Raw genomic sequence first — 15,818 nt, 5'->3', positions numbered from 1 at the left:
GTACCCCATCCCAAAGCCATTGGATAATGAAGTGCTCATTCCCAGTGTTCTTTGCCATCTCCATGAAAGCCTTTTTATATTACTTTTATGTGGTATACTTTCAAAAAATTTACTTTCTTTGTTTCTTTTAAACTTAGATTTTTTAAAAAATAAACTGTGCTAGTTTTAGTCTCTGAGTGGGCCCTCTGCACACTGGAGGGGGGCCTTTTGCATTTCCAACATTATATTCCCCAGAGCCTCTTCTCCCTAACCAGCTCTAGTAACTTTTTAAGTGCTGCCAAATCTCCATTTTCATTCCATGCCCAAAACTACTCTTACAAGAACGGGGCATATGTCACTGAGGCATTTGGGGGAGAAAGTACCAGCAGCTCAGAGGACTGGAGTGGACTGTATAGGCCTCACAATCTGCTGAGGCTGAGCTGGCCCTGGAGCCAAGAGTTCCTGGCCTCCAGTGCAGTGCCTGTGTCTGTCTTTCCTCACAGCGGGGGCGGCAGTCTGTCTGGCTCAAATGCTTCCTCCTTCCTTTAGAAGATTATGTTCTTCCTCTGACCTCATTCTGGACTCACACTCTGATTCGGGGTGAACTGTGTTGTTCCCCCACCTTAACACACCACCCCCCTGCAAAAAGATGCTTCAACATCATGAATGGATGTTGTGGCCAAGGCCAGAGCTCAGCTGAGATCCCAACTCAGCATAGCCTGTGGTTTGCACAAAGGGCCCCTCCCCACTTTTAGGGCACCCACCCACTCCTTCAGCTTCTCACCATCTCCCACCCCCACTCTCATCATTTGCTTGCCTCCCTCCACCCTGCTCCCCTTCCCCTCTGGCCTTCTTCTCCCAGCCCCACACAGGTCCTGGGGAAAGCTGCTCTGGAGCTGGTTCTGTGGGCTCTCCAGGGTCCCTGAGCAAGCTCTGAGCCCAGCAGAGAAGGCTGCACTAGAGCAGAAACTGACCAGCATTGAGGAGGAGCCATTGTGGAGAAGCGTCTGCAACATCAACGCCATCCTCCTACTGTCCATCAACATCTTCCTCTGGGGTTATTTTGCATAACTTCACAGACCTGGCTTTGGCCAAGACAGATTCAACACAGAGACAGGCTCTCCTCTCACCTGCTGTCAAACTGGAGGCCATAGAGCTGAAGCCACAGGAACCCCTGAAGAGCATCTAATCCAACCATACTTGGCAAGTGGGAAACAGAGGCCCAGAGAGAACACTGGGTTTGCCCAGGGCCAGATAGGATTCAGGGCATTTCTGGACTCTTGCTCTCTTTCCATTACACCGTCTTACATTTCTACCTCAAAATCAACATTTCCACCCTCTTGTTGAGTCTACTCTGGAATCTTCTGTATGTGAGTCTTGAGGTTAGAAAAGTGGAAAATACAAGTGGTGTACTAGCAACAAATTTGCAAAAAGTCAAGTGTCCCTTCACCGTACTTTTTTCTTTTCCCCGTCTAGAGCCCCTATGTCTCTGTCTATTCTCAACCCCTGGTAATCTATTTGAAACCTGAGTCTACTGAGAAGGGCTTTATATTTCCATTGGTGGCTCCACAGTTGTGGCCATCAGATCCAAAGGAGTGAGGGGTGAGGGTGGAATTTAAACATGACGACAGATGGCTCTGGAACAGGGAGCTCTTGGAGAAGGGACCCGTCTTGGCATTATCACAATTCGTCTCACTCCTACACTCAAACCTAACCCTGCACAGTTTCCATGGCTGCTTCAGAGAACTTAAAGTCCAGTTGGAGGCAGGTGATGTATTGAAAGCAAGGAGAATCAAGAGATGCTGCTCTGCATCTCGAGGTAGCCCTCAGGGGCAGCACACAGCCCGGAAGCCACCATCTGTGAGCCTCTGTCCCTCTCCCTTTGCCTGTCTAGCCTGGAAAATACCTGACTTGCTTAAGTGCCCCTTCTCCAGGAAACTGCCCTAACACCCCAGTCAAGATTGCCCTCCTACTGTCACAACCCCTGGACCTGTTTCTATCTGGGAACTGGTCACACTGATTGGTGATGTCTCCCTCCTTGATGGTGCACTCCAAGGACAGGGGCCAATGGCTATGCCCAAAGTGACTTTGTACCCAGAATAACAGGTGCCAATAAATGCTTATGGACCTAATAAATCCTCCAAGGTCTGGTGGGTTTTGTGCTGTCACTGGCTAGGCAGAGACTTGGGGAGTCAACAGGTTGGGAGGCATCTACTTAAAGAGGAACCCAAACAACCGAGTGTCAGATGGCGAGAATGAGATTGCTGCCCCTGCCACTGACAGTATCCAGATGAGAAGAACCCACCTTCCCCCCGTGCAGGGGCTGCGCCACTCTCCTCTGATCCTCTTCAGTGCTGCCTTTGATCATCACTGCACACCAATCTCTGATCATGCCAGATACAAATACAATCCTGTGTCTCCGAGGTGCAGACATAGCCAAGTCTGTGACTACCTCTTGTAATTACTGCCTCCAAATTTTGGCTCCCAATCTTTGGACCTCTTAGGAGACATGAGGTTTCTTCTCAGATATCTGATCGCTGTTCCTCACTGACCCTGAGAACTCAGCTTTTCCCTGATTTCCCCCAAAACCATTCAAGCAAGTCATTTGTGGACAACAGCTTATACTGAAGGTTTGCGTGGGGAAGGTCTATAGACCACAAAAGCACAATCTAAAATTGAACGTGGACCATCCAATTTTAAACATTCCTTAGCAGCCCCCTAGGATTCCTCAGAGATCTCCTCCACCTCTTCTCCAATCTCCTGCTGCAGGAGGGTTCTCAGTCCTCTCTGTCCCTGTCCCTGCAATTCTCTCATGTCTCCCCCTCCTTCTGTTTCTGGTTCTCCTCCTTTATTATGCAGAGCCTCTGCTGGACTCCAGACCCACCTCATCTGACTCACAGATCCACAGGCATGCTGTTGAATGCACAGAACTGAAGGAAGGACAGCTGTCCCTGTGCCTGGTTAATTCCTACTAGTGCCTCACATTTCAGCTCAAAAGTTACATCCTAAGAGAAGCCACATGTTATGGTATAGATATGAAGCATCCCTCAAAGATGCAGGTGTGGAAGGCTTGGTCTCCAGTGTGGTGTGTTTAGAGCTTTGGGAATTGAATGATCAGATCAATGAGTGGGGAGTGGCTGGTGCAGGGACTGGAAGGTAAGCTGGCGCCAGCTAAACCTTATCATCTCTTCCCTGCTCATTTCAGCACCCCTGGACTTTTACATTTTTTCCTAGTTTTCCTTTTCCAATCCATCCTATCCAGCTAATAAAACCCCACATTTCATGGAAAGGGAAAACTGAAGCCTTCTGGGAGTAATGGGACTTCTTAAGGTCATACAGAGAGTCAGCAACAATTGCCCAGGCCTTTCAAGATGAAAGGTGTTTCACAGGTGGCATGCGAGCCAGGTGTGACATTGGAGAGGCTGGAGAGAGCAGACATTTGAAGCACTTATTCATCACCAGGCCTGGGTTTGGCCTACCATGGCATACAACTCTCGCAACAATTTTTATCTTCATAAATATGTCTATTATGTTCTCACTATTTAGAGGGGCTTCCCAGTTCTTGTCCAGCCTTCCTTCACCTATCCAACATCATTGTTCATGTAGCTCCTTTTCCCTGGAACATTCACACCTGACCTCCTACCCCACACCATCTATCTCCTAGGATAGGAATCATTCTTCCAACAGACCTTTCCTGAGGTCTCCCAGCTATCCAGTTTGCTTTGTGTCCTTCCTCTGAGTCTCACAGGCTCCCCTCTATTTCTTTCCACCATAGTAAGTCTCTTGTTCGTGTTATATTTTTCTCCGTGCCATAGACTGGTGCTCTTCCTAGGGAGTCAGTGTGTTCACCCAGGGACTGCATGATGTGAGGGCATTTAGGAAGTGCTCAGGAAATGTCCAGTGAATGAGTGGATTCATAAATGTTAACTTTACTCCATAATATTTTGACTCTTTTAATTCCTAACCATAACCAAGAATAAATGATGAACAGTATCTCTATAGACTAGAGTTACAAGGCCCTCCTGGGTCTGAGGTCCCATTAAATTCCTATCACTCCTAGAGGAGGTAGGCAAGTGTCTCACCTTTTGTAGAGAGGCCAGTCTCATCCACACCTGACCTGAAGGACAACACAAAGTAAAGAAAAAACAAGGCATCCTCTTCTGCTTTGGAGTTCCAAGCCCTGGGTCTCCACATTAGAATGCCTTTAGAGGGATTTGAGGAGCATCTGGAGGCAATGTCACCCATTTGTGCCTCAGTTGCCCCAATCTCCAATGCAGCACATCAGCCTCATTGACTCTGGTGCTCCCATGGCCCTTTTCCAACACTGCCACCTTTAACACGCTCTCTCTCCTTCCACCGGGGTGCTGTTCTCAGGCTGATGTCTCAGTATCTACCTGCTCAGGGATAAGGGGTCACCTGGCCTGTTCAATGTGCACTTCAGCAGTCCTTGGCCCTCTGTGGTGGTGAGGGCAGTGACTTGATTGCAGGATGATGCCAGTTACCTTACCAAGCCACTTGAAAGGAACTGCCTTTCCATTGGACCAGCTGGCAGTCACCACAGAGTTATATCACCTCTTTTCAACCTTTCAGGGTCCCCACCCCAGTTCACGACCCTGCATGAGGCAGGGACCAAAGACTTGTATTCTAATTTGAATTCTTAATTTTGCTACTACATGCTTTGTAACCCCTTCCCATACCTCAGTTTCTTCAACCTTAATAAAGGGGTGGGATGCAGAGTTTTGACCCTTCTAACATTGACATCATATGCTTTGAATTCAACTCCACATTTGTCTTCTTGGGGCAGTGAGTGGGTGGGTAGGTTGACATGCCAGCTTGAGTGGCAACAGCACAAATAGAAAACACTGAAAAGTCATTTTCTGAGAATTGAAATGGGTTTGCCATGAGCAATAATAACATTAAGAAGCAGCTTTGGACTGTGAAAGGACAGTGTTTAAAAACAAATAGTGTTTTTAAAATACCACGAAGAAATGTATTTTAAAGTGATTTGCAATTGAGTTTGGATCACAAAAGTACTCAATTTAACACATGAGACTTACAACTATGTCCCTGGGTGTGAGAGCTCGCATCAGTCAGAGGCGGGTGGAAACTGCTGGAAGCTCAGGCAAAAGCAATGTCAGTTTTCCATTAACCTAAAACGAGTGTCTCTCTAGAATTCTAGCTGTAAGTAAGATGACTATAATTTCTCTTTTTTCCCCTCCAGGGTGAAAAGTTGGAAGAATTTTAAAGGTTATATATAAATATAAATCCTAGAGACTTAAATTGAGGCAGTTACAGTTTACTTTCATATTTCAAAATCAAATCTCAGCTTTAGCACTGATTCACAAAGTAGAAATGTCAGGCTTTTTACTGTGATCTCATATTGCATCTACAGCTTTCATTTAAAAAAGTTTAAGAAGAAACCAACCTTTATACCTTATCTCCTGAAGAGAATAAAAAAGCTTTGGTCCATCTCTCAGTATGTTTGTATGTAAATTTTAGAAATACAAATGTTCAATATGAGAACAACCCCAGAAGCAGGCTGGTGCAGCCCTCATTTCCTCCTTGGCCCCAGTCAAAACTTTCTCATCAGCCTCTGGCAGGCAGGTTAGTTGGCCCTATGCTTGCACACTGCCTATGATGGGGAACTGACGACCTCCCAAGACAGAGTGCCCATCACTGAACCACAGGAACAACTGAAAAGTTCTTCTTTCCCCAACTAGACACTGCATCCCTGCAGTTTCCAACCACTTATACAAACTGAACAATATGAAGATAACTCAAATGAATCATTTGCTTCAATATTACATTCTCATTATTTGTGATTTCTTCTTAAAGGAATAATTCACAAAGGTGAAAACTCCCTATAGAAGACTAATAAAACTGGTATTTAAAAACAGCCTCACAATTACTGTATAAAGATGTCTCCACATCCATCATCTCATTAGTCCTCAACACCACTCTAGGATGGCAAGTCATTTACAAATGGAGAAACAAACTCACAGAGATGAAGAGCTGTGTCCTAGTCCTGCCACTTAATGGCCAAATTGGTCCTTGAATTCAGACTTCTGATGCCACATTCAGCCTTGCCCCTATTTATGCAGATTTCTTGTGGAATGCTGCTCTTGACTAGACTTATTGAATAAATATTAAAAATAAATCTACAGTTCAAACATAGGTCATATAAAAAGGTAGGCAAGTAAGCAAGATTATTGCAGAGAATTGCAATAAAGAGTGAAATTAAAGGAAGGAACAAACATTTTGGGAAAATAAAGAAAAGAGCAAAGAATTAACTGGGGGGATTGGGGAAGACTTCATGGGAAAAGACATTTATCATGAATTTCAAAATTTAACTCCACCCCCACAAAAGCACTACAAAACAAAAATGTATGAAGCAAAACAAGTAAGCAAAAGAGCATGACATTGGGAGGTCAGTGAGGTAGTTGGTGAGGCAGGTGCATAGGGAACAGGGCAGTATAAAGCAGGCAAGCCTGGGGATGAGGAAGAAGTGATACTGAAGACACTGAATGCCACCATAAACTGGGTGACATGGTGTAGCAAGAATGGGACAGTGTCAGGGAGGGTACAGAGAAGGAATATATACAAGTAGCATCTTATTTGATTTAGTAACATTATTCTGGCAATATAGAGAAAATAAATTATACAATCAGAAACTGCCAAGGGATGAAAATTTATGAGGTTTTTGCAGGATCACTGGAAATAAAGAGAAGAGTATATCAATGCATGAATGGTCAAACAAAATATGGTATATACACACAGTAGTCCTCATACAAATGAGTGAAATTTTGATATATATTGCAACATAGATGCATCTTAAACACATGCTTACTGAAATAATCCAGACACAAAGGGATAAATATCACATGATTCCAATTATATGAGGTACCTACAATAGGTAGATTCAGAGAGACAGAAAGTAGAAGTTACCAGAAGGGGAAGGAAGGTAGGGACAGGGAGAGTTATGGGTATGTTCAGGATGATTAACCCATTAATATATTCAACTTTAATGTGGTTTTTTTTGGTACTGAAGAATGAGGGGCATTCTTAACCAATAAGCCACATTCCCAGCCTCAAGATTTAAATATTTTAGTTAGAGACAGGGTCCTGCAGAGTTGCTTAGAACTTTTATGCTTTTATGTATCCTTAAAAATAAATTAAAATTAAAAATGAAAATTACAAAAAGATAACTAGGGTCTATATTAGGACAACAGTGGTGAAGGATGAGGGAGAACTGAATTTAAAAGGCATTTCTGAAGTAAAATCTGAAGACTTAGGGACTCCAGGAGAAATGAGAGAATCAAGAACAATTCCCAGACTTCAGAACTGGAGTATGGATGCCTTAATACATTCAGAGCAGAAAACAGACTTGGTCTTGAGAGGAAAGAAAAAATGATATTTCATTTTTTAGCATATTTATTTTGAGGTACCTTTTGGATATCCCACTGGCATTGCCAAATAGTTATTAGTACCTCTATAGCCTGGTGGAGTGATCAGGGCTGTAAGCCTTCTTTATAACTCCTGCTTGGAAGAAACAGTACCCATCTTGTAGACTTAGTATAAGATCTATGGTTTTGTGTTGGTTTGGTGATGTAGATAATTGGGGGCTAGTGAGTTACTTTAGACTTTATTTGGGAGAATTGGAGACAGAGTGGGTGTCTGGGTATGCTTCTACAAGTGGGGTTGGATCCCATATGTTATGATAAAATTGGAGGAGAAGCACAGACAGGGTGATGTATCTTCAAGGAAAGATATGTCACCCCAGCTGCTGGCAGTTCAGTGGAGAGGCAACCTCCAATTATAGCCTCATCAGGGCCTGCCTCACTTTGCCAGGAGTCCCATTATCTAGAGAGTGGTCCAATAACTAATAAGTATGAAGGCACTGGCTACTACAGCCTCACATGAGACAACTCTGATGGGCCATTTTAGTGCCAGACCTTACCGCAGGTTTGACCAAGGCCACTGTCAGGCCTGCATCTCAGCTCAACTTCTCCCTCTGCCCAATTTCTAATCCTTCTCTTTCCTCCCACTGGTATGGATCCAAAGGAACTCCCCAGTCAACATCCTGCACAACAAATTCCAGCCCAGACTCTGTGACGGGGTCTAAATGTCTCACACCAAGCTCCTTCAACTTGGCCTATTTGTAATACTTGCTATAATCCCAAGCTAAGCTGATGAGGTCTCTGCATTCAGACTCTAACTGAACCACAGACACCTATATTTTCTCCATGTACTGGGGAGTAGCTATTAGCTCTTTTCTATTTTATCAGATAGAGTAAGTAACAGGCTTCGATTAATCTAGCTGGACAAGTAACAAAAAGACTATCATGGGCTCAGCAAATAACTCCATCCAACCTGCCCCAAAGACCCACATAGCAAAAGCTATTAAGCCTTATGTATTTTATTTTCTTTCTCCTACAACCCTGAAGTGTTTGCTGACATCTGAAGTCTGGTAATAATCATCGTCCTCTAGCCATGTTTCTGAATCTTCAGCCAAATTCATGGCTGTCCCATTTTCCGAGTCAGATGGTCTAATCAACTAACCCATTCTAAATAGCCTTGCTCCTGGATATAAAAGAGGAAGAAAAAATAAACCTCTATAAGCTTCAGGGTCACAAAACTGATGGAAAATATTTCTAATGGAAATGCTGGATGGTCACAGAACAGAGGCCTTAATAAGAGTAAATTTATTTGGGACTCCTATGCAATAGCATTAATCAAAAAAACTAAGTTTGTTGGGGAGGAAGCGTTGTTCATTTAAAAATTTTTAGGGGAATTTAGTTTTTTGTTTTGTTTTTCTTTGATTTGTTTTTGTATATTTCCTGCATATTTCAAAAATAAATTTTGAAGCCCAGAAAATTAAGAAAAATATGTCTTGCTTTCTACTCATTTTAATTTCAGGGACACATAGTTTGTCTTTTTTTTAAAACAAAATAGAAATGCGTAAACTTATAAATAAGAGGAAATGTACACAAATTCATTTTTTACAATTATAGCTTCTTAATGAACAGTAGTTAATTTTCACTGGACATTAATATGTTCCAGTCATTGTGCTAAATATTGTGCACATATTATCTTGTTTAATTCTTCTAGCCTAACTGAATTAGGCAGGACCTTAGTGCACAGGTGGCTCCCACAGTGCATGGCAGCCCTGGCGCTAGGTATTATTTCAGATAAGGAAACAGGTACAGCATAATTCATTTTGCCACCAACTCATACAATTGCTTCATAATACTGATAGGACTCAAATCAGACTGATTTGACCAAGTCCATGACTTTAACTATACGACACTGTACCTCTTACTCTGCCATAAGATAAAGATCTATGATAGATAGCATCATATTGGTAACCTGGTCCCAAAGTCTACTCTACAACATGAGCAGCAAATTTAAGGGGAAAATAAATTCTGAAATAATATGTGCCAATCGTCAGCCAGGAAAAGAAAAACTCCAAGTAAATATTAATGCTAAAAACAAAATCAGATTGAGACAGATTAGTATAAAGGAGGCAATCATTGCAGACACAAATGACTGTACCCTACCTCAATAGCCCTGCGTTGGTTCTAGCAAGATACACTACTGGCATTTGTATTGGTAAGCCAGAATCATCCAATGTGTACATTCATGAATCAAAGCATCACACTGTGTAGCTTAAATAGGCATACTTTTTGTTATTAATTATATATCAATAAAGCTTATAAAACAAATAAAACATATTCAGTATGTTTAAAAAGAACAGAAAATATGTGATAAATTTAGAAGATATTTGACTTATTATACTTAAAAGAATAAATTAAAATATAACTCGAGAGACAATTTCAAAAACTCAGATATCCAGGACTCACTTTTTAAAGATCACATAGGAAAGGTTTTTACCACTTTAGGTGGTAAAAAAATAAAATAAAATAAAATAAACAAACAAAAAAAAACTATTTGTAAAAGGAAGGCAAACTTTCTGATGATATTAGATATTATTGCCTTTTCCAATTCAGATCAACATAAACACTATTACTTTTTAACTAGCTCACCTAAACTAACATGAGATAGAACATAAATGATCTTAAAACCATTTGAATGGTATGGACAATCCTGACCAGAGACTTCCTGGTGAGAACATGGTGGTGTGTTGCTAAAAATAAAGCGACGATCTGATTTATGTTTCTTCCCCCATACCTCCCACTCAGTCTTAGCATTTGGTTTAATAGTCAGTGCTAAAGAATTACGATTTCTATAATGTGTGCTGTTACCAAATAATATCAGCACTATTTTAATTATAATTGTTCACCTCTAAAAAGACTCTGGATGTCATTAGACACATCTTCTCTTCATTCCTCAAAAACATTATAACTTAAAGGTTAATTGCTTCATAACCATGTATAAGATAACATGCCAGAGTATTATTCAGTGTTTCCAGTTTGCTGTTCTACTTTCTGACAAATTTCATAAAAGAGAAGGGAATGAAACTAACTTGAATTACATACAAGATGTTGCCTCCGTAAATGCCAGAAAGAGAAGCAAAATGAACAGTTGGAACATATGGCAGTGAGCTGACAGCATAAAGAAACTAGTTCTGCCTGAACAACAAGGAACATCTTGAAATGTTCAAGACATATGTGTTTTAGGAAGAAGACTGAAGTGTTTCATAATAGAAGCAGGACAAAGTGAACCATGAGTGCTGAATAAAGTTTTAATTAAAAATGGGTTTTTAGCCTTCAATGTGAATATACAATATGCTTCACAGATGGATTTTTATATTTAAGCTTTATCCAAACCAAAATAGTAAGTGAGACAAATAAAGCTTCTGAAAATGGCACTGAGGCTAAAATGTATGTAAACAATGGAAGGTTCTGGTACAAACAAATAAGGATGGAAGAACATCCCTTCTGTCATCCATTTCTGCTTGCACACTGCATCAGTAGATCAGATGACCTACCTCTGGTGTAAGCACATTTCTCCCCAACTTAAACACACACACAATATGGAAAGAAAAAAAAACTAAGAATAGTGGAGTGGTTAAATTGCTTTGTGGTATATCAATATATCAAAGTAATATTAGATAGCCAGTAAGAAATGTTATTTATGTATCATTTTAGAAAACTATGTAGAAAATAGTATGTACATCAACATCTTGTAGGCTACAAAATCTTTCAAAAATGTGTAGAATATTGCAGTAAAATGTATAAAAATATTATCAAGTTGTCTCAATGCTCTTACTTTCATATAACTATTTCTCTGAACCTTTTAATGGTTATGCAGTGCCACTTTTTAAAATCAGAAAATAATATGAAAAGTCCAATTAAACTTAAAATACTTATTTGGAAAAACTTATACAAAACAATAATGATTCTAAGTTTATCATAAACTATTTTTATATTAATCTTTGATGATTAAGAAATGGGGACTCTTTTATCTATATAGTTTCATTCTTGACCCAAGGAAAAGAATTATCCTTGCAAATTGGCATTTGCAGACAATGAATGATGAATATCCACTAAAAACACAGGCATCTAGCAGATGAAGATGTGACAATAGTGCTACTTTTGTGCACACAGGGCCAAAGGCCATATTTCCCATTTTGGGGGAAAATGAAGTTTAAATCAAACATAAAAAGATATCTAAAGCTTTTTCCATTGCATTTAAACAACATGGGTTAAAGCTGGAAAATCTCTGCCAATTAGTGAAAGTTTGAAAGTATCTTACTGCCAGGAAATACTTTCATATTAGCTAATTTTTATTTTTAAAAGTTCAGCTGAGCTTTGAGTTTTTGGGACATCTTTAGGATGGATTAAGTCAATTCAGAAATTCATACTATCTGTGAAAGTTTTATTTCTTTAGAGTCCACGTGTCCTTACTGTCCACACTCCCTCACGGGCCCTGACACTCTAGCTCCAGCCAGCCATCAACTTGTTGCCCCAGCCTTTTTCTAACCCTTGCCTATTTAGGCTGCTGCTCCATCCACCTCTTAAAGTACTTTTCTCTTTTCCTACCTGAACCTGAATCCGACTCATCCTTCAGACTGAACTCTGCCACTCTTCTGTACCCTCAAAGCCTTTTCAGACAAATGACTTTAGTCTCTATCCTTTGATCCCATACTACTCATAACTCCTCAGCAAATAAAGATTCCTTTGATATCTCTTGCTGTATTTTCAAATACTTATCTGATAAAGTAGAATGGAAATCCTGTGAGAATATTTAAGAAGTCATCACTTTTTGGTGTGTTATTTACATTATTCAATGCACAAGTGCTCACTAAATATGCTGACAAATGAAAAATGGCCCCGATAAGCACAGGCCACAAAACTCTTACCCTTGACCTTAAAATGGTATTTTGAATGTCAGATAAATCTGCTTAATGATACTACAAGAATGAAATGGCATTACTTGAATATTCAAGGACTGTTCTAGAAGAGGGAAAAATCTGAATTCTATAATAAGGCATCCAAAGAAGGGCCTTGATGTGACTTGAGCATACATTTCAATGTTATCTTGGACCCAATTTCACTACGTATTTTAATACCTTAACCATACAGCACTTCTTTCAGTTCTCTGAATAAACTGGGATTCCTTGTGCCTCTATGCAAGCTCTAATGCCCTGCCCCTCCTCTTCTAAAAAACATTCCTTAAGATCAAAATGAAAGGCTGATTCCTCTATGGTATGTTCCTTCATTCTTAAGGAAGAGGTTGCTTCCACATTCACACTGCTAAGTGTCCATCTAACATCTCTACCATGCACATTTGTAGTGTGCATATGCATAATACACCTAACATTTTACAATACAATGTCATGTGTTTGTGAGAAGGCAGGATATAGCTTCTTATTTATTTTACATTTGCCCAGTGGTACTCATAATTTCTAGCTCATAGAAGGTACTCATCTTTTGCTTAATGAATGCATAAATGAATGACCTTGTTAATTGCTTAGATGAAGGGGAAGAAATGACAACCCAGGATTTAAAAGTTAGCCATGGATAACGAAAAATAAATATAATTCCCATGGAAATCAAGGACCAACCATTGTTCTTACTGGAGCCCAAGCCATTTTGTTCCTATTTTTCTAAAACACAAAAGACCACTCACATGATGAAGAGGCTACAACAATGAAAATGTTTTAAAAGAAGGAGAAACTAAAAACAGGAAAAAAGTCCCGGACAAGCTGGGCAAGCATTAAAACCATCTAGAGAAATTTCTTAAAATATATTTTTAGATTTTCTGCATCAAGATCTCTAGAGGTTGAGATTTTTAACATGAGTGAGTCTGATCAGTTAGGGGTTGGAACCACTAACCTTGAAAACAAATAACCAAAAGCCACACAGCTTTAGTCCTGGCTGTTATGTAGTCATGTACATTTAACTACGATGAATATCATGTATGTCTCAGATATTCTAGTTCTGAGGCTATTCCTAGGGAAAATCTTTCCAAATTATTATAATTTCCTATTACATATGGTAATAAGATCACTGGATTTTTTTAAGTCCTACAGGCTCTTCTATACTAACCTTTCTAATACAACTAACTGCTGACAAGTTACAAATTGACTATTTTAATGTTCCTCCCTGTTCAATGTAGCAGAGATGGGTTAATAAATAGTAGAACTGACCAAAAGGGAGAGTCAGAAGTACAAAAACAAATGTTCAAAGTTATTCACAAACATAAGATGTTCTAAATAATGGGAAATGAGCCTCCTCCATCATAAAAATGGGTAAATCACTGTGAATCAAATATAAATGCTTAAAATCCCACATTAAATTCAATGCCTAAAGAAAATCAAATAATATAGGGGAAAGCAAATGTATTTGTGATAAAATACTAATATTTGGGTGTAAGCCCCTAGTTCAGCTCCTTATAATCCCACCATGTGACCTATATATATAATACTTGCTTAACCCAAACTTGAGTTTTGCCCCTTGATAAAATGTAAGTTATAATTCCTGCCCTACCTAATTCACAGGATCTAAATCTAGCAGTATGACTGTGAAGGTCATGTACATACATATTATGGAAGGATACAATAAAATAGGTAAAAGTATGTCAAGATGATAACTGACTAATACAACACACGCTATTATTTATTAAACGGTCTAGCAAAAAATAGCCTTTCCAAAGCTTTAAATGTTTGGTAGGTAAAAATTCAATAAAGTCAGATTTTTTTTTCTTTTATGTTCCCAACATAAAATACTTCCTAACTCAAATGCTGGCATCTTTTCCCTCATTTGGCCAAAAAAAAACAATTCCCCACTGGGTTTCCAGTGGAACTGAAATGATTTTGACTGTTTTTGTTTAAGATTATCAACACAAACCTTTCCAAATCATGCAGTGTCTATGCCAAAATGCATTCTTTATGCAGCACAGTGGTAGGAATATATCATATGTGAACCACTGCTGGGCCACAGAGAATGGGATAGCATAATTTTTCCTATATTTTAGGAAAATTCAAAATATTTTTAACATATCCTTGTTGGATAGAGTGGTAATTTCTTTTCAATGTAACTTTTTATTTAGCTACAAGTTTATTTAAAGTAGGGAAGGAAAGGAATACTAAGTAATTGTTTCAGAAAATAAATATTTAGGTGGGTTTAATATATTGTAAATTATATAACAACCACTACCACAAATGTCATTTCTAGAGCTCTTCTGTGCTAAGCCTTGTTTTAAGCACTTGTTTAATTGTGAACTGATTTAATCTTCAAAATAATCCAATGGTATTGAAAATATCTTTGTTTTACAATGATCAAACTAAAACACAAAGACATCAGGTAATTTGTCTAAGGTCATATAGTTAAGTGACTGAAGCAGGATCTGAATCTAGCTGTATGACTATGGATGTCATATATATAATCACTAGGCTACTTTTCTGAGAAGTGAGTAATTCATAACTAATAAGATATAATAGCTAAAATAAAATGCTCACATGTGTACACATACAGCCTTATAACTTAAAAATTCATTAAAAAATTCCTAAAAGTTATAGAAATCTTCATCTAGTTGAGAAGATCCAGGGTCACTTCTGTTAAACTAGGATGATTAATTTCTAACTCTAACATCCTCTAAGAAGAATATGGTTTTTTATAAAACATCTAAATCCAAAACAGATAAAACAAACCTCCTAGAATTAAAATTAGTTTCAGAGGATATAGTCTCAAAACAAATTACTTTTATTTCAAAAATAATATCTTAACTAATGAAAAGTCACACATAAAGTTCAAAGGGACAATATTTTCAGAAACTGAATTCATGTTTAGTTTCAATTGTCAAGGTACATGTTTCTTTTTTAAAAAAGAAATAATGATGGTGGAGGAATTATCTATGCCTGTGTGGATTTGAGTGCAAAACAATGAAACTATTGAGAGGAAAAAGGAACTAATAATTTTTAGGCATCTACTGTTTGTTAGATACAATACTAGTCACTTTGCATTTACTACCTCATATAGTCTTTAAAGTACCCAGCCTTGGTGGATATTATCCCTATTTATAAGTAATAAAATTAAGGTTCAAGATTTCTGATTTCACCACAGTACAAAATTCAAACCCAGGTGTAAACTGTCCTTTACGCTAAATCATACAGCCTACATAAATTAACTAGAAAACTTATAGATCATACAAAACACTGAATAATTTGGTCTTATATCTTTAAAAATTTGTAAATATTTCTCCATATTTATTCACATAGCTCATCTCCACTATTTTCCTCTACTCAGATCCTTAAGATCTTCCAAAATGCTCTCTCCACTGACTTAGACTCTCAGTAGTTGCAGTCACCCTTTACTGAGCCTCATGCATCGCACCACATGCTCCACACATACTGACTCTTCAAAGGATCGGACAAC

At 38.9% G+C, this 15,818-nt stretch overlaps 1 protein-coding gene across 2 annotated transcripts in view; it reads left to right on the top strand.

The window, feature by feature from the left end:
• The window catches only part of Slc5a9 (solute carrier family 5 member 9), a 29,780-nt gene extending 25,067 nt beyond the window's left edge, over positions 1-4,713 (top strand). For both annotated transcript variants that reach the window (XM_015484837.2, XM_048815426.1), the window contains exon 15: positions 842-4,713. In XM_015484837.2, the coding sequence (XP_015340323.1) occupies positions 842-1,050 (209 nt within the window). In that variant the 3' untranslated portion in view covers positions 1,051-4,713. The remainder of the gene's footprint in view (positions 1-841) is intronic.
• The last annotated feature ends 11,105 nt before the right edge of the window (positions 4,714-15,818 follow it).

This window comes from Marmota marmota, unplaced genomic scaffold (assembly GCF_001458135.2).
Source record: "Marmota marmota marmota unplaced genomic scaffold, marMar, whole genome shotgun sequence".
Taxonomy (NCBI): domain Eukaryota; kingdom Metazoa; phylum Chordata; class Mammalia; order Rodentia; family Sciuridae; genus Marmota; species Marmota marmota.
This window is presented reverse-complemented; position numbering and strand designations above follow the sequence as displayed.